At 39.2% G+C, this 19,295-nt stretch overlaps 1 protein-coding gene across 1 annotated transcript; it reads right to left on the bottom strand.

Moving 5' to 3' along the window:
* Nucleotides 1-10,005: 10,005 nt before the first annotated feature.
* Nucleotides 10,006-17,877, bottom strand: LOC118797758 (polymeric immunoglobulin receptor-like). Its single transcript, XM_036557023.1, has 6 exons — nucleotides 17,761-17,877; nucleotides 17,352-17,675; nucleotides 16,274-16,612; nucleotides 12,760-12,840; nucleotides 12,372-12,473; nucleotides 10,006-10,190 (listed from the first exon to the last, which is right to left on the bottom strand). Exons 1-6 carry the CDS (start codon nucleotides 17,798-17,800, stop codon nucleotides 10,006-10,008), a joined length of 1,071 nt encoding a protein of 356 aa, XP_036412916.1. The 5' UTR covers nucleotides 17,801-17,877.
* Between the last annotated feature and the right edge of the window lie 1,418 nt (nucleotides 17,878-19,295).

Raw genomic sequence — 19,295 nt, 5'->3', positions numbered from 1 at the left:
ATCTACTGTTTCATGTCCACTTTAAGGGTAATTACCTGTGGCAGACAGTGGAGGTGATGGGGCTTTGGACATTGAGGATGTGGTTGGTTTTGTGGTCAGTGAATTGATGTGAGTTTATGATTGTGGTAGAACACCTGGACCTGGAGGAAACAAATCCAGTTTGTTTAAGCGTTTGTGTAGATGTCATTATTGCTAACTGTCTACAGTTTACCAGGATATGTACAGTATGAATATTATACCAGTGGAAGTCCTAAATGATGAATTCATTGTAGATGTAGATGTAGAGGAGTTTGTTTCTGTGAATGTGTAGTTGAGCTTGATGGTGATGTCACTGTTTGTTTTGTTAATGGAGATGAAAATTTCAAATATCATCTCATATTATCATTACACTGTCCTTATTTCTTCATATAGATTAATCTATGTTCTTTATATCAAATTGTAACCTAATTTGCATTTAATATAATTATCTATTCATTTTAATAAATGTATCTATGTGTATTTGAGGATACAGGCAAATGTTTCAACCTCCAATTTTGAATAATCTGCTTTCATCAGACTGACTTTTTCCAGACTGCAGACTCAATGACATTCATTGACAGTATCTTAGATAATAATGCTGTACAGTTCTTATCTTTATACTCCATAAATACATAAAAGATGTTTCTGAATGTAAACAGATAAAGTTAATTCATGTCTACTCACCAGAAACTCTAAGGTTGATCTGTGTGATATAAACGTTGTATTCATGGTCAGATGTCCAATCTGATTCAGCCCCACACCAGTATTCACCAGAGTCTCCCTCAGTCAGACTGTTGATGATCACAGTGAAGATCTGCTTTCCATCATCATGTAGATACAGTTTTCCCTTATTTATCCATCTTCTGCTCTCTTTAACAGATGTTTTATAACTACAGTCAGCAGTGTCCACTCTCCTACAGAGAAACTTGGTCACTTCTGTGGGATTGTGGGTATTTGCAACTTTGCATTTTCACACTTCCTCCTACATGGCCAGTCACACTGATGCTCTTCTCATAGTCTTGACCTGTCAATCATAATGTTGCTAAGTGATTACTATGGTACCTCAGGTGGTCATTAATGTGTTGCTAGGCAGTTGCCATGGCGTATGAGGTGTTTATTTAGTTGTATGTAAGAAGTTGCCAAGTGTTAGCTGTGTGTTGTTGAAAATGAATGGGAATCTGTGAGAGGAACGGGGGATGGAAAAATGACAAATAGAAGAGTGCAGGTCGGTATGGCTGTGCAATAAAGTTTGAGGACCTACAGAGCATACATGTAGTTTGGTGGCTGTAGGGCAATGAAGTAAAAGAGTTCATGTGGTGGCGATGAATGAATGAGACTCTATGGGAGAAAAGAAGGATGAAAAAAATGACAAACAGATGAATGCGGGTCAGAACAACACTGACTTTGTGCTCGGGGGCCTGGCCTGAGATTGTATAGGCAAAACAGTGTCTTTTGTTTGAGCAGAATTACAGTAGATGGTCATGCAATTCTTCCTCATTAATTCCTATAGGAAAAAATCAAAATTTAATGAAGATTGTATGGAAACCATGCATCCGATCAAAAAGCTGTATACGAGCCTGAATCACACAATTGGACCAGACGATCGGGAGTTAGAACGGTGTTGATATCGCGAAAACTGCAAGACGAGTTACGTGGCAAAAATCCAACAGAAAAATAAGAATAAAAGAGAAGAAAAATAATATAAAAAGAAGAACAAAAAGTTGTTACAATACGGTGCTTTGCTGTGTGCAAACATATAGAAAACATCTAATTAACTCTACTGTAGCATTATTATACTCTTTTGAAGTGCACAATTAATCTCTGAACTCATAGATCGTCAAACCAATCCAGATTGATGTTTAGTCTTGTGATACAGTTTCAGTCTAAACTGTAGATTTGCTTTTAGCTCTGATTAGTGATTCTTAAACTGTTTCATGTTGATTTGATCAGTCAGGATTACAACATGTTTCACATTAACTGTACTTTAAATGCTCCTCACTTTTTACCTGTCAGTTCAGTGCAGGTTTCTTATGGATCAGACAGAACAGTGTAATCATACCAGCATCCTTTAAAATCCTCTCCCTCAAGATCACTGAACAAAAGTTGCTGAATGTACACGATTCAAATGTTCATCAGTTCCACACAAATGAAATATGTTACATCAACTTAAGTTCAATTATGTACCTGGATAAAGTAATTATGTAAATATAATCATGTTTAGCCAACATACACATTTGAATCAAGTAAATTTAAATCTGTCCTCCCCCTTTATAAGCTGTCAGTTCTCTATAGTTCACTCCACTTTACTAAAAGCACATTCAGATCACACTGTTAAACGAGTAGTTATATTCTTTATAGAGCCTCATACAGTAGAAAAGCACTTTGACAGCAAAGTTTCTGATCTTTGATCTTTATGGCAGTTTGTTTATTCACTTTCACTGTAACTGCTGCTAACTGATGTTGGCAGTTTAGGATAGTAAACACATGCAGTGGTGGAAGAGACTCACCTTTCTTCACATTCAGTTCCACTGGTGTGTAGATGTCTCACTGCCAATCTATGTCAGCTCCACACTGGTACGTTCCAGAATCCTCTACAGTGAGCTCTCTGATCAACACCCAGAACTCTGCTTTAGGAAAGCTAATTGACCAAAGGCTCGACTAAACAGGTAAGTTTTTAGTCTAGACTTAAAGATGGACGCTGTGTCTGAGTCCCGAACACTGACTGGTGGGCTATTCCAAAGCTGGGGGGCTTTGTATTAAAAGGCTCCTCCCCCTGACGTAACTTTATTTATTCTCGGTACTAATAATTAGGCCGCGCCTTGTGATCTAAGTGGGCGTGTCGGTTGATAATAGGAAATAAGGTCACTGAGGTACTGAGGAGCAAGGCCATTCAAAGCTTTATACGTCAGTAGAAGAATTTTGTACTCAATGCGGAATTTAACTGGCAACCAATGTAACGTTCACAAAATTGGGCTAATGTGGTCAAATTTCCTGGTTTTGCTGAGAACGTTGGCTGCAGCGTTCTGGACTAACTGAAGCTTGTTAAGGTTTTGGCTGGAACAACCGGAGAGCAGAGCATTACAGTAATCTAACCTGGATGTGATAAAGACGTGAACTAACGTTTCTGCATCCTGTAGCGACAGTGCATTTCTTAATTTAGTGATATTACGCAGGTGGAGGAAAGCTATTCTGGTAATATTGGTAATATGCTCATCGAAGGCCAGATCGGGATTGATCGTGACACCAAGGCTTTTTACAGATGTGCCTGGTGCAATTGAGAAACTATCGAGATTTAGAGTAAACGTAGGCAGATTATCCCTAGATGCTTTTGGACCAAGAAGAAGAACTTCTGTTTTGTCTGAATTTAGTAAGAGGTAGTTACTTGACATCCATTCTTTAATGTCTTTTACACAGTCCTCTATCTTATTAAGTTCAATTTTAAGTTCAAGGAGCATCTCCTTACCTGAAATCAGGAAGAGGATGAAGATGAGGAGGATCTTCATTATGAGTTCAGATATCAGCACTCCTAAAACTGACATTTTATCTCTGTCTCTGTGTGACTCTGTAACTGTACTGTAGCTGCAGCTGGGTGTTAACTAGAAATGGATGGCAGGTTTACTTCCTCTACTGACTCTGAGTGAGAACAGGCCATGAACTTCTCATTAAGCTGACGTGTGAAATGTGAATCAGAAAAAAAGGTGTTGAACGTACAGAGGGCTAGAATAGTCATGCAGCAGCATCCAGGCTTTTACTTATGTATATATTTGTTTATTTATTTATTTATTTGATCTTTCAAAGTGTATAAAACGCTTGATAAGCCACTTTATCTAATTGTAGTCTCCTGCTATGTCAGAGCTGTTTCTGTGAGTGCTCCAGTATTAGCTGTGTTGGTGAGCCAGTAAGTGCTTAGGTTATTTATAATTATTTTAATGCATTTTCATTTCTTTGCTTTTAATTTGCACAGAAAGGAGGCATCTACTGCCCTCTAGTGCATAGGCTGAGTAACTGAAGAACATTTACAGTATGACGGCACTCTGCGGTTTTCTCTATGTACATTATCAGTCTAATGAAAGTGGAAGAGATACAGTGAGGGAAATTTGACTGGATTGTTAAAGTTTTTGGTGCTAATCTGGGAGAATAAAACTTCCCCATATTCACATGTTCTAAAATGCTCAGTACCATTTGTCCTCAAGTAGAGTGTGTCCTCAGTTCGGTGTGTCCTGACATCTAGTGGCTAAAGAGGCAAGTGTACAACTGAATGAGTGAGTGGTCTTCTCAATAGTCTGTATTTAATAATAAAATTGTGATAACCCATCTACAGAAGGCTGTGAATATAATGTTCTGTGCTAAACTGGAACATTATGTTCCACCACATGGTCTGAAGTGCTCAATAGTGGCATCAAAAACACTGTAAACACTACACACACAAGAAGAGATGAGGAAACAAGCAGAAATAACATGATATCTAACACAGAGTACAATTTTATTGACTTCTTTTAAGAAATATTTTACAATAAGCTTTTATGGATTTGGTTCAGCACTACAGTCACACACTACGACTCTAAACAGCTTAAAGGAATATATTACAGCAATAAACAAAGCAGTAATACAGCACAGTATGTGTAAGAAAATAACAGTTTGTTTACATTACAGTTCACAAAACAAAAAAAATGTAATATAATGTTTATTTACCCAGGCAAAATCCTGAAAAGGCCCTGCAGGCACTCAATGGGACAAGTATAGATAATCTAGTAAAAAAGTCACAAAATTTTAGGAAAAAAAAAAATCATTTCTTGAACAGACTATAAAACACAGAGACATTGTTATACATGTATTAATCATCAATCCAAACAAAGGAGAGATGTTACATCTCACCTATATACATTAAATCATTTTTAACTTGAGTTTAAGCGAAGTCATAAACGTCTGCTCTTCTAAGATGCTTCTTATGCATCTGATAGAGCCGCCGATCCACATCAGAGCTGATGTTTAGAATAAAACTGGCCAATCAGCAGCCACAGATATAAACAACATGTAACAACATAATCATCAGTGTATGTGTGAGGATGAGTGAAGATATAAATCTCATTAAAAACTGAATTACTCAGGGCTCCTGGGTTTCAGGCTGTGCACTAAATCACTCCTGGACATGTGGAGTAAACATCCTTATAAAAACAGCTTGATGGTAATTGAGTGTTAGAATAAATGGGATCTGAAAACTCACAGGGGCTTGTGGGTAACTGGTCATTGCCATAAACATGTTGAAAAGGATCTGAGGGGTTTGTAGATGAACTGACAGAAGAGTAGACTGTGGAAACTCCAGCGTCTGAGTCAGGAGGTTTTCTCGTGTCTTTAACATTAGCATAGACAGCAACGGGATCCTGAAAGCAGAGATAATAAATATATAAACTGTTAGTGCCACAGCTATGACTAACATTTTACAGCAGTGGTTTTCAAGCCAGCACTCAGGACACCCTGAGATAAGATAAGAACCACTGCTTATTCCTTAACCTTTGTGTCAAATTCAATGTTTCTTTATCTATTTCTGTATCTTGTAATGATCCAGCACAGAAAACAGTCCAGTCGTTTCCTGAATCTGTCGAGTCGCCCTTTCCATTCCATCTTATCACAAGATCATATGAGACTCGCATCCAGAGTTATGACCCTATGAAGAGGGGCTGAGATTCACATCATCTGCCTCTCACCATGTGGAACTGGTGGATTCGTGTGTCCGTCTACATTCTGTGTGAAACTGACCAATGGACACTCAGGAAATCACTAAGAACTGACCATCACACTGGAAACCCTTCATTCTTCATTCAGTCCACATCGGAGACTCATGTGAAAGGGCGTGCAGAGAGTTCACAGTTGCTGAGGCTGCTGCAGCAGTTTTGGAAAGTAGTGATGAAGATAACGGAGCATTTTGATATGAAACATGAGGATCATGTTATATGAAGAGACTTTAAAGGAGAATTTAAGAAGATATATTCAAATCAAAAGATGACCTCAGAACCCAGGGGGTTAATTAATGCTTAACTATTTATTAACTAAGCAGTAAACATTACTATAGTACTTCTTAATTAATTATTCTTTGCTGTAATAAACTGTTGTTGATAGGTGTAATAATTTAGTGATCACTGTTGTACCTGCATCTCTAAGGTTTCCTTAACTATTGCTTAAGTACTTAAAAAACAGCAGTAACTTCAGCTAAGTAAAGATTAACTAGTAAATATGTACAATTTTATTCCCAAATTATTAATGGAACAGACAGGAAAGGTTGTCATGTAATTTATCTATGAGTAGAGTTAATTTACTTTTCAGTGTCAATAGTAAAAGTTTCTAAGTCGTTTCTAGTAGTTTTCCATCACTTGTGAAAAGAATAGACTAATAAATATTTCAGATTTGTCGGCAAGTAATGTCTCCTTAATGTCAACGTAAGTACATTGTAGACATACAGAAACACCAAAGACTGGTTCAGAACTGGTCACCAAGTCTTCACATTTGGTCCGCATCTTGTTTTTGCACATCTTGTTATATAAAAAAAAAGTTTCTAACAAACTAAAACCAGGCATTTACTACTTCTAGATCATATTTTCTTACCTGATAGAAAACAATGAGAACAACAACAGACATTGCAACATAAATGAAGCAACAGGCTACCATCAATCCTCTCCATGCCACGAAAGATTAAAATCACAATCTTATGTTTTATATTTTATATAATTCAGCTTCCTCTTCGGTTACTCTTACCAGAAATTTGGGGAGCTTTTAGTTAATATAATTAACTCAATACTCAATTGAGTATCTGGACCATGTCTTTAGGCTATTAAAGATTGTTTTCAAGCAAATACTTAAAAAACTGCAACTATTCTCTCCAAATATTTTGATTTGTATCTAACATTTTGGAGAAAGTTACTGTCCAAAAGACATTTTTTTTTTAAGTAAGTATTAAAAGCATGATTCTTGTTCAATTTGGTTTTCTGAAACAACATGGCTAGAGTGGTCAGTGATTTGATGTTTACCTCAGATTGCAGAACAGACTTGCTTTTAATGATATATAGCTTTTAAAATTACCATGATATTTCATGGGACAGGCTTGAAAACACAGTTGATTTAGACATATGAGTTCTTATCTGATTTACATCTTATTTGACAATTTTGAGCTGTCTGAACATAACGTGCGATATGGTGTCCCACAAGGCTCTGTTTTAGGGCCTTTTATATATAGCCCTAAGATACATAATCTAGACATAATCAGACATAATGGAAGAATAAGTTAATGACATAAGAGTCTAGATCAGGGGTGTCCAATCTTATCCGCAAAGGGCCACTGTGGCTGCAGGTTTTCATTCCAACAAAGCAGGACCACACATGATCATTTGTTTGACGGCTGAGCCACTGATTAAACCAGTGGAATCATGTGAGCTCCTGCTTGTTTGCAATGAAAGCTTGCAGCCACAGCGGCCGTTTGCGGATAAGATTGGACACCTCTGGTCGAGATAGTCAGGAACTTCCTCCTGTTAAACTCTCATGAAACCAAATCTGCTTTTGGGTCCTAAGTCTGCTCAAAATAAGGTTGGAGATTTTATCCACTGACTTCTTGCTGCAACATGTAAAATAATAAAAGTAGTGTTTTTTTGTTGGGTTTTTTTTTTGTGCAAATGATGTTAAATGTTTCAGTTATTGAGGAATCATTATTAAATATTTTACTGGTGGATATCTGTTCCAATGAGGGTTTGCATAAAAACAATCATGACTCACCATGTAGTTGCTTGAGGCTGCAACTGAGGAGAAATAATCAATTTACATTAAATCAGTCATAAATTAAGAATAGAAAAAATATATATTAAGGACATACAAGATAATTTGAAAAAGAATCAGGCTGTTATTGACCTGATAGTGTCTATTCTATTCTTACTCTAGCTCTCCTGATTCATGTTCATTTATAGTCAGCAGAGGGCAGCATCTGTCCATCACTGTTAGTCCACTGAGGCCTTTTTTTCTTTAAGTTTGCAGTGATGAAATTCTCTACATTAAAATAATGTCTTACAAATGTAGCGAACACTGGCTGAAACTCTACCTCCGGCAGAGTGTTTACCCAAAAGTTAAGGGCCTTTTGGCTCCAGCAAGTCTGGGAGTGAGGCGTAAAGCTGTCGGCTTAATACCCCCAACCCTAGACTCAGTCAGATTTACGGCTGAATCAAGAGGCTGCACCCCACCACAACCATTCGTTAGAACTCTTTTTAACTAAACTAGACATACCAAAACGGAATTTGTATGACTCTGGGAGGCAAAATTACAACTTTCTAAATTCCCTAGGGATCTCAAGCATGGACCCACAGCACCCCCAAGGGGTGAAACCACAAATTACCACATCACCACCGTAAGGACTTGTGCTTATAAAAAGCAAGAAAACTTTGTGCTTTGTCTGCTTAATTCTGCTTGATGATTCGTGCTTTGTCTGCTTGATTATCACAGTTGCTATGATCTGTAAGTAATACTACTTGTGGTATTAATCTTGTTGTTGGGTAGTACCTAAATATTACCTGTATCTTTTTCTATGGTTAAGTGCTAGAAATACGTAGAGTATAACTTTGATAACAGTCAGACCCAACCAGTTAATTGCTATGAGTTTAGACCATTGACCAAGATGTATCCTGAATGTGGTTTTCTTTTCTTTTCTTCCTTTGTTTCTTTCCTTTTATTGTTGATTTTATTTTTTTTTTCATGCATTGGGTCATATTCCGAGTTGATAAATGGCAAATAGTACCTGTGTTCTTTGACATGTACTGTGTATCAGGTAACAAGGGTTAAACTCTCTCTTAGAAACATGCCTGAATATCTAAATTGTTCATTCCTTGATTTTGAAAGTTAAACCAATTAGATGATATAGAAATGTTCTTTTTCTTTGTTTAAACTAGCTGAAACAAAGGAGGCAGTGATTTTGGGGAAGGCATTCCTAAAACTATGCACAACCAATTGGAGAACCTTAGGTGAAGAGAACCTATCGGCACTCTGGCACCACCTCCAAAGGGTAGGGCCTCCAGCCGAGCAAAACCAGAGTGTACCGCAAATTTGGGAGAGTTCCTGCGTTCGCAAACAGGTTCCTAAGTTTGTGCCGGCCTAGGTCAGAAAGACAGGTCAGAAGTATTAGGACGCTAAATTATCAGATCTGAAACCTTTGTTTGTTTGTAACTTGCCTGTTCGCCTACACACCTTTAGTTTGAACCACCCTCAGAGAAGGAAGGTGGATATTTCTTGTCTGGCTCGGGAGAATATATCCATAACTTTCGATTCTGCTAAAGAGAGGTAGTTAGTTAAATTAGTATCACCAGCCTCAGAACCCTGATTGCAACCTGAACCTCGCCAGCGGAGTGGGAGCGGTTCTGACGCCACGGAGACCCAGCATCGCACCCAGAGCCACGCACTGATCTGTGAACAGATCGACCCTCGAAAGACTCTAACTTACTCGAGCTATTTTGTCTTTCACTACTATCACGTTTTCTTGTTTTATTTTATATTGTTTATCATTGAATGTAGTCCAAAAGTAGTTTGATATTTAGCCAATAAATTCTCTTTTCTGAAGCATCCTTGGTGCGAGTGTTTCTCTCTTGCCCTGGTCTGTAGACTTCAAATAAATCCGGGTTACCTCACACCCACACATAAGGTTCTAGCAATAATAATATTAAAATTGCAAAACCCATTACACAAATGTGAGACCAAGAACATAATCAGTGATGATATGAATCAGTCCAGCATCATAGTACAGTCCCTGTCTTCAATTAAATACTGTAACTTACTATGTACCTTCAAAAGAAAATTCAACTGAAGCCATCGTTCTCATCGGAGAACAGCTTTTTAATGAACAATTGGCAAAAACAGGAGCATACTTAACACAGAACTCCCAGGGGAGATCACCATCACACAAGGGCACGCTGCCCACCCTTATGGTCCATCAAGAGCAGGGCCTTCAGAATGTCCATTGTCCTATTCCACCCAAATGCCATGGGCTGCATGCTTCGCCAGTTCTCCCTCAGGACTGTCTCCCCACCACGGCGGCTCCATAACACACTCCGCTCCAGGTATGCTGCCTTGCTCTGACTGCTCTTTGGGCGCTGAGCCCAGTGTTTCCTTCCTGAGGTTGAGCACGGCTCTGGCCGCCACCAGGAAATCTAAGCCAAAACTTGTGCACTTGGCTCAGAAGCCCCTGGGAGACAGAGAGCTGTTTTCTTCCCCCTCAGGTTGACTCGGCCATCAGTGACCTGATCTAGATGGTGGTCACCTTCCAGCCTGCGAGAGCAGCCGGGCTTCCTGTCCAGCTTATGTTTGCGGCATTGCTTGGTGCAATGTCCCCTTTTTCTGCATTGCCTGCATACCATTCAGTGTACCGCTCACTTCAGGGCCACATGGTATGCCGTCTCCACCTGGAGCTCCTCTGCCACGTCGCACTGTGTTGCTCGCCTTGCTGTCTCCTTGTTGAGGTCAAGCTACGCTGTCATTGCCTCAGTGAATGCCGCTCAAAGACCAGCCAGTTTCATGAGCTGCACCTGCCGCTTCAGTCTCTCCAGACACAGCATGTTTAGGAAATACTCCAGCAGCAGCTCCTCCTACACAGCACTGCGGTGTACACCTGCTAAGCCATCATGTATAGCTCCACCACTAACATGCTAATCCGTTCTCCCTCTCACCTCCATCTGTGCAGGAGCAGCTTCCTGACTGACAGCACTGCAGGCTCTCCCTCACATGGCTCTAGCTGGGCTCCGCTGCCGCTTACTGGTTCCTAATCAGCTGGCTCAAGCCAGGCTCCACCAATTCCTGCCATGTCGCTTTCAGCTTCATACTCATCTGCATCTCTTCATCTTCTTTTATGCTGTTCCTTTTGAGTTTGAAGTAGTGCAGCTCTTCTCCTGTTCGCTGGAGGATGCCAACCCACTCACCAACATAACGGCAGTCAAAAGAAGATTCAACTGAAGCCATGGTTCTGATCCAAAATCAGCTTTTTAATGAACAACAGGTTTAAATAGGAACATACTTCACACAAAACTCCCAGGGAAGATCACCATCAGTTACAGACTTCTATCAGACTTCTTCCTTCTATCAGTGATTCCCCCATCACACACATACAACCCCAAACCCTGATGCAATAACACACCTGAAACACACACTCACTCTAACGAAACGACAACCCCAAATTGTACCTTCTTAACCCTTAGGGGCCTACACTATTAGGTGTGTTTTTTATTTTTTTTTTGTCAGTTCCTCTTTCAGCTGTTGTAAGTCTAGTAATTATATGAGATAGGCGCATGTTATATGTTGTTTTATTTTCAGAAGACATGTGGTTTCTCAAATATGTAATCACCTGAGTTGTAAATGCCCACAGAAGTTTGATATTTTTATGAAACTGGACATGTTGGATGATGATCATGTTCATTACATGGCTTATTACTGTGACGTAGTATATGAGTAGCATCAGGCGGACTTATTTTTCTTGATATTCTCACCTAAAGGATCCATGCAGGTTGCTAAAACTGCATGTGACAGACTGACACAGCAGGTCAAGCCTTTGAGTTTTTTGTTCAGGGCCAATAGTGCTAATATTCCGGCGTATAAAACACTGTTTTAGTACACTGGGTGTTTATTATCAACTGCTTATAATAACATTTACTCCTATAATAAAGAATCCTTCCAGAAATGATCAGATAAATACTGGTTTATTTAGAAAACACACAATAAAGAACTATGTACCATAATATATACTTGAAATCTATATCAGTCCAGCGGTGTTGGACGGACGCCAAAAGACTCTGAAGGTACGCACGTATTTCTTCAGTTCTAGATGTGCGTGCACGTGTCCAACACGCCGGTGCAAGGAAGGCGTTTTCGGTCGATAATACTGACTCATCTAATCAGATATTAGATTTGAAACACCATGTAAATATTTTAGAAGCCCTATAGTAAATAATAGTAGTGGAAATAAAGCGAGATGCAGAGTTTCAGCACAGAAATTGAGTTTTACTAGAAGAATAAAACAAACTTTGAAGGAGCGTCTATTTTTACTGTTTTTCCACAGTGGATTACTCACAGATGCTTCATCGGACCGCAATGGCGCCACTATTTTTAGAAACGGTAGACTCCGCAGTTTCTAAGGATATGCATAGTGAACTGCTGCGTTAAAGCATTCCTGAGTTATAAAGCTGAGAAGACAAGGTTGATAGGGTTAACTAGGGTGCGCACCTCTTCTCTACATGCCAGCTCCTGGTTGGCTGTGCGCCCCGTGGCTTTTTTCCACAATATTATAATAACTTTGATCATTGTAGTATCATATATGTGCATGTTTTTCTATGTGGTGGTACCTTGAGGCCTGAGTCTTTTTCGCACAGTGAGAATGAAGAGTCCAGTCAGAAACAACACCAGAATCACAGACACAACAGTGATCACAAAGGAAACTGGGAATTCTGGTGTTGGAGAAACAGAATCATAATAAATAATCATAAAAAATAATAACAAACAATAATCTAATACTTTAACAGTGATCAAGCTAACAGTGTATGAGCAGATGGACTGTCTGTACAGTGTGTTGTGTGTAGCAGAATCTGAAGACAGTGTGGTTTCAGTAGTTCAGGATATGTTTGGTTTATTGTCAGTAAACTAATGTGTGTTTGACAGTGCTAAAATATCTGCATTTAAAGGAAAGAACTGAACTGAAATAAATGTGTTTGGTAGATTATCTGTGTGTTGTACCTTTTGATGAATTTGTCTTCAATGAAAAGTTGCCAGTGGATATAGATGTTGGAGATGATATTGTTGCTGGTGGTTCTTGTTCTGGTAATGAAGATGAAGACATTTACATCTTAGGCATTTAGGTTTAAAGGAAAAATAAGGTATTTTTAGGTATTAGGTGAACTAACATTGGAGTATCAGTACTGGCAAAAGAGAAGATTGCTTTATTATATTGGTGTTTGAGCAGAATATGTATTGAAATATAATTTATATAGAAATATAATGATTTTTTCTTGAAATTAGTGGAAATAAATGTGTAATTTTTATGATTAATCTGGTAAAAAAAATGTTCATTCACAGTTTTAACCCTTTAAATGGACAGGGCTCACAAGCAGGCCAAAACTTTTATTACACACTTCTATAACCTAAAAATAGTTCAGGCAGTTTTCACTGAACTCCCTGTAGTTACTGAATATTAAGGCTGCTGGTCCAGACAACATTCCTGGCAGAGTGCTCAGGGAATGTGCAGACCAGCTACTGGGAGTTCTTACAGACATCTTTAACATCCCTAAACATCTAAGAAATCTCCAGTGTCTTGCCTCAATGACTATCATCCCATTGCACTCACGCCCATCATCATGAAGTGCCTTGAGAGGCTCGTAATGAGGCACATCAAGACCCGGCTGTCTCCTTCACTGGACCCTCTGCAGTTCACATATCACTCCAACTGCTCTACATATGTTGCCATAGCCACCACTTTTCACCTGGCCCTCACTCATCATGAGAAAAAGGACAATTATGTCAGGATGCTGTTCATAGACTTCAGTTCAGCATTCAACACCATCAACCCTCAGCATCTCATTGAAAAGCTGAGCCTGCTGGGCCTGAACACTTCCCTCTGCAATTGGATCCTGGACTTTCTGAGAGAGCTCAGTCAGTCCGGATCGGAAGCATCATCTTTAACACCATCCCATTAAGCACTGAGCACCCCAGAGCAGAGTGCTCAGTCCGCTGCTGTTCACTTTGCTGACTTACGACTGTGAGGCAGCTCACAGTTCCAACCACATCATAAAGTTTGCTGATGACACTACTGTGGTTGGTCTCATCAGCAAGAACGAAGAGTCAGCATACAGAGAGGAAGTGCGGTGACTGACAGACTGGTGTAAATATGTCTGACATCAGGAGAGCACAGTCTCCACTCACCATCAACAACTCCCCTGTGGAGACTGTTGCGAGCACCAAGTTCCTTGGTGTTCACCTACTGGACAACCTCATCTGGACCCTGAACGCCAGCTTCATAACCAAGAAAGCCCAGCAGCATCTCTGTTTCCTGCCTAAGTTAAGGAAAGCTGATCTCCCACCCACCATTCTTACCACCTTCTACAGAGACACGATAGAGAGTGTGCTGAGCAGCTGCATCATGCCTGGTTTGGGAATTGCACCGCCTCTGACCGCAAGACCCTCCAGCGAATAGAGAGGACAGCCAAAAAGATCATCGGGGTCTCTCTTCCCTCCATCACAGACATTTACACCACACGCTGCACGTGAAAAGCCACTATCATTGTGACTGACCCCACACACCCCTCACAGGAACAGTTCTCTCTTCTGCCATCTGGAATAAGGTATCACAGCATTCGGGCCCTCACAGCCAGAATGTGCTACAGGCCATCAGCCATCAGATTCCTCAACTCCCATGGACTAAACTGAAGGACACCCACATGGACCCACACACACATTTACATAACAAATAACGGACTAACTCACTCCCCACTTCTTGCGGTTCCAAATAATGTCTGGAACATTGTATTTAAATATAGTTACTGCGTTTCACTGAAATACTTTGTTTGATATGACTGTAGATCTGAATACCTGCATTTTTGCACATTTTATTTCACTTTAACAATGTTAGCTGCTAGAATTACTGAATCAACCGAATACTGTTTACTGTATATTGATGCTCTGGTTGCTCATACTCTCAGTACCGTGTTCTGCCTGTGTTCAGTTTTCTGTTTGTATTTATTGCAAGTCTTTCATGTTTATTTATTGTACTGTATTGTCTGCAGTGTGTTTATTGTATTGTCTCGCACTTGTGTTCCTGTGTTGACCCTGGAAGAATGTTGTTTCATTTCACTGTGTGCTTTTAATGAGCGGAAATGACAATAAGGCCTGACTTGACTTGACTTGACTTGACTAGTATGTAATAAGCCTGGGATTTTAAAGGGTGAAAGGAAACTGCCATAAACCATATTGACTTTCAACAGCTCTGAAATCGTTTAAACATGAAGTTATCTAACGTCTATGTTTTTTTTTGTGAAACAGCACTGCTTTTACCAAAATACAATATTGAAGAAGAGTAATAGTATAAACATCAGGACTCAGTACCTGTCAAGTAATTAGCTAGAGTTATCTAGAGATGGTGTTGGTTTTCGGTACTTGAGGATCAGGTATCATTATTGAAAAAGAAAAATTGGTATTGGTGCATCCCCATGTTTTTGTGTCAGAATTCATATTATCATAAACAGAATTTGGCTCGTGGTTTATTTTCTCTTACACCTGTAAGCATTTCTGGTTGATCCACATAACATATGCTGAAAGTGGCAGTTGTGCTTGCAAACATTTCAACTAAGCAGACAGATGAAGACAATCATGGCTTTTACTTTTGCTTCAGAAATGTTGACTGAAAAAAAACACCACAGATCTTCTCACTTCCTCAGTTAAGCTCTGTACAATTACAATTGCAATTATGAAATACTTTTTTAAGTGACCCTTATTAGTCCTTCCGGTCATAAGGCTGGTTCCCTAACCTCCAGCCCACAACTACCCTCAGAAGTAAAAATGTGAGTAAAAATAAACAATTAACATAAGGCAGCCATGTTTTTTTATTGATTTTCTGTCCTCTTGGATTCAGGCTGAGTGCTAAAACTCTGATACACAGCAAGAAAGGCTTTATTTTTAATTGAAAATTAAGTTGCATATTTAATTTCAGATACTTTTAGTACTCAAAATCAATGTAAACTGAAAGACTGAGCTAGATATCATACATTTTATAATAATATTGTCATTTTCATTGTTATTTACCTGTTAAAATGTGTTTTAGAGCCTGATTGTGTGATTTTGAGGGAAAGAGGGAGAGTGCACTAAGCGTGTTGAATTGGGACACTGCATTTGTCACTTTTTTCGCCTTTTTCCTGCCCCTCCCCCACTCTCTCAGCTCAGAAGCATGGGCACACCACATGGCTAGCCTTTAGCCTCAGTTTTAGCCTCATAGTCTGAGTCAATCTGAGGACTGTTTGAGACACGAGGGAAAGTTTCAAACCCAACACGTTGCTGTGGGGATTTAAATGGGCATTTAAATGGACATAAACGCAGGATCTAAACAGTGGTTTTCTGAACTGGATTACTGACTGAATCATGGCATTCTCAAAGTCACTCTGGACATACAGGGTAAGTCCTGATGATCAACATGATGTGTGAATTGCATCATTGTTTGAACATAAAACTGAACACATGGTACTTCAAAATGAGATCTACTCACCAGTAACTCTGAGGTTGATCTGTGTGATATAAACCTTGTATCCATGGTCAGATGTCCAGTCTGATTCAGCTCCACACCAGTATTCACCAGAGTCTCCCTCAGTCAGACTGTTGATGCTCACAGTGAAGATCTGCTTTCCATCATCATGTAGATACAGTTTTCCCTCATTTATCCATCTTTTGCTCTCTTTAACAGATGTTTTATAACTACAGTCAGCAGTGTCCACTCTCCTACAGAGGAACTTGGGGTCAGTGCTGTGGGATTGTGGGTATTTGCAGCTGATGTTTACACTTCCTCCTACATGGCCAGTCACACTGATACTCTTCTCATAGGACAGATCTGTCAATCATAAACAACTAAATGAAAATATTAGCATTAACCTTTACAATGTAATACAAATTCTGATAATTCAGTTGCAGAAAAAGTTACATTCTGCTGTATTAATTGATTGTTTGAACTCATGAAGCAGTGAAGTAAATCATTAGTAATTCTGTTTTTCTTTAATGAAAAAATGCCACTGATTTATTAGGACTGATATGTTTGAAGTGTTCAAAAATTCTTCAAATTGACTCTACGACTTTGCATGTTCTGTCGTTTCTCTAGAGGCCACACCCCTCCAAATAAAAGTATGTTCAGATCACTCTTTACAGATTTACATAAATGTAGTCCATTTTCTTATTCAGAAAGATGCTAAACATGTCAGTTCAAAGGCGCTCAGTACTACAGACATACAAACTACATAAAGTGAGGAAACTGGGAGAAAACCTTGTAAAGATCTTTCTGTTTCCTAAACAGCAATTGTAGCTCTGTATGTACACAACCTTGGTCAAATATGAGAAATTACACAACTGCATTTTCAGGGCAGAAATAAAACAAGCAGAGACTAAAAAGGAATCTCTGAAGGCAGAAACTCCACAATAACTTTGATATGATGAGTAGGTCTGTTCTTAATACAATTCCTTCTCATTCCTGCTGTTTCATCGTTATATGAGTTTGTACATTCAATCTCAATGTAGCTGATGCTAATGATGCAGGACATTTAGGACAGTAAAGAGGTGCCATGGTGGGAGAGACTCACCTTCGTGTACATTCAGGTCCACTGGTGTGTAGACGTCCACCAGCCAATTTATGTCAACTCCACACTGGTACAGTCCAGAATCCTCTACAGTGAGCTCTCTGATCAACACCCAGAACTCTGCAGCTCTGGTGCCATCAAACAGTGAGAATCTTCCTCTATTTATCCACTCATTTTTAACTCCTGTCTTGATATGGTCAGCACAGTTTGGTGATGAACCCTTACAGAAATATTTTTTGTTTGATGTGTATTTTTTCTCATATGTACACTTGATGAGGACTCCTCCTCCTGAATATCCTGTCACTCTCTCTGATTCTCCTCCACCTACTAAAAGAGGACAAATGTCCATCTGAGTAAAGGCTTCATTTGACTCTGCTGATAGTGATGATTATTTAGAAGAGCATCTCCTTACCTGAAATCAGGAAGAGGGTGAAGATGAGGAGGATCTTCATTCTGAGTTCAGGATCCCAGATGCACACCAACTCAGACAGTTATCAGAGGCCCTGAAACGCACCTCTGTCTCTGTCTCTGTGTGACTCTGTGACTGTGAAAGAAAAAGATGTCATGACCACTTCCCTTTTTGACCCTGAGTGAAGATGGGCTGTGGTCTTCTCTCGAAGACAGCGTGTGAAATGTGTCAGAACAAAGTTTAATAAAAATGAAGACCTCTACCGCCATCTAGAGTGCCCAGTCAGCAACAGAGGAAGAAAGATATTGTATGAATGAAAACCCCCTAAAATTACATATAATCACTTTCACAAACTGCTATTGTATATAAAATTGTATGGACCATACAAGACATTGTAAAGCACAGTGCATTTAAAGGGGAATCCTACCGATTTCATAAAATTTCTGCTTGATGTAAACAAAGTCATTGAGTGGTTTGGTATAAAATGCTTTATTCTAGAGAAACTTACTGAGTCAGAATTGTTCACAGTGGTGGTGATAGGAACCAGATTTTTGGAGAGTTTAATACCTTTAAAAGCTAACAGAAACTTTCACAGAAAGTTATGACATGAAATGCTTATGACATTGGCTGATGTCTGAGACATTGATTTTTGAATTTATTTTATTGCATTCATGGTGGAGAGGTACATGCAGTGTGTTCTGAGGCTAATAATAATTATATATATATATATATATATATATATATATATATATATATATATATATATATATATATATTTTTTTTTTTCAGCTTTATCACTATTTTACCAACATCGATGTTATGTATAAACACTCAGAAGACTTGTGTAGGTTCACTCGTGTTTTTGGATAGTACACAAAATGTCTATATTTGTGTTGTAGTCATGGCGACCCCTGGTAACTATCACCACCACTATAAAGAAATGAATGGCTTCACACCGAACTACTCAGAATGACTCCGTTTACATCTCAAACACTTAATTATGCAGAATTTTTTCAAAAATTGGTGGAGTTCCCCTTTATGAAAATGACAGTATTATGGTAACACTTCATGATAACAGCCACAAATGAATGAAGTGGAATATAATCTATCATAAAAAGTCCTGCTGGAATATTACACATGGGTAATATATAGATTAGAAGGAAAGTAGAATAATTATGGAAGATTTGAAGAAGCTGGTTATTTCAATAATAAATTACACATTGTAGTTTTACTCGGGTGGCGCAGTGGATAGCGCTGTCACTTCACAGGAAGAAGGGCTTGGGTTCGACTCCCCGGCCGGGTGACCAGGGTCCTTTCTGTGTGGAGTTTGAATGTTCTCCCCGTGTCTGTGGGTTTCCCACAGTCCAAAGACATGCAGTTAGGACAACTGGAGATGCTAAATTGCTCCTCTGTGTGTGTGAATGTATATGTTGTTGCGATGAACTGGTGACCTTACCAGGGTGTATCCTGCCCTCCACACAATGACTGCTGGAATAGGCTCCAGCTCCCCCTGTGACCCAGAAGGATAAGCGGCTTAG

Source organism: Colossoma macropomum, unplaced genomic scaffold (genome assembly GCF_904425465.1).
Source record: "Colossoma macropomum unplaced genomic scaffold, Colossoma_macropomum, whole genome shotgun sequence".
NCBI classification, from domain to species: Eukaryota; Metazoa; Chordata; class Actinopteri; order Characiformes; family Serrasalmidae; genus Colossoma; species Colossoma macropomum.
The sequence above is the reverse complement of the archived record's forward strand: the minus strand, read 5'-3'. Positions and strand labels throughout refer to the sequence as shown.

What these genes read in the sequence shown, in the direction of transcription:
- LOC118797758 (XM_036557023.1), bottom strand. Translation starts at nt 17,800, where the DNA reads ATGAAGATCCTCCTCATCTTCACCCTCTTCCTGATTTCAG. An exon ending in GAAGACAAATTCATCAAAAG is followed by an intron (nt 12,474 to 12,759) that starts GTACAACACACA and finishes CTCCAACACCAG; the next exon opens with AATTCCCAGTTTCCTTTGTG. An exon ending in AAAAAGACTCAGGCCTCAAG is followed by an intron (nt 10,191 to 12,371) that starts GTACCACCACAT and finishes GTTTTGGCTTAG; the next exon opens with ATTTCCTGGTGGCGGCCAGA.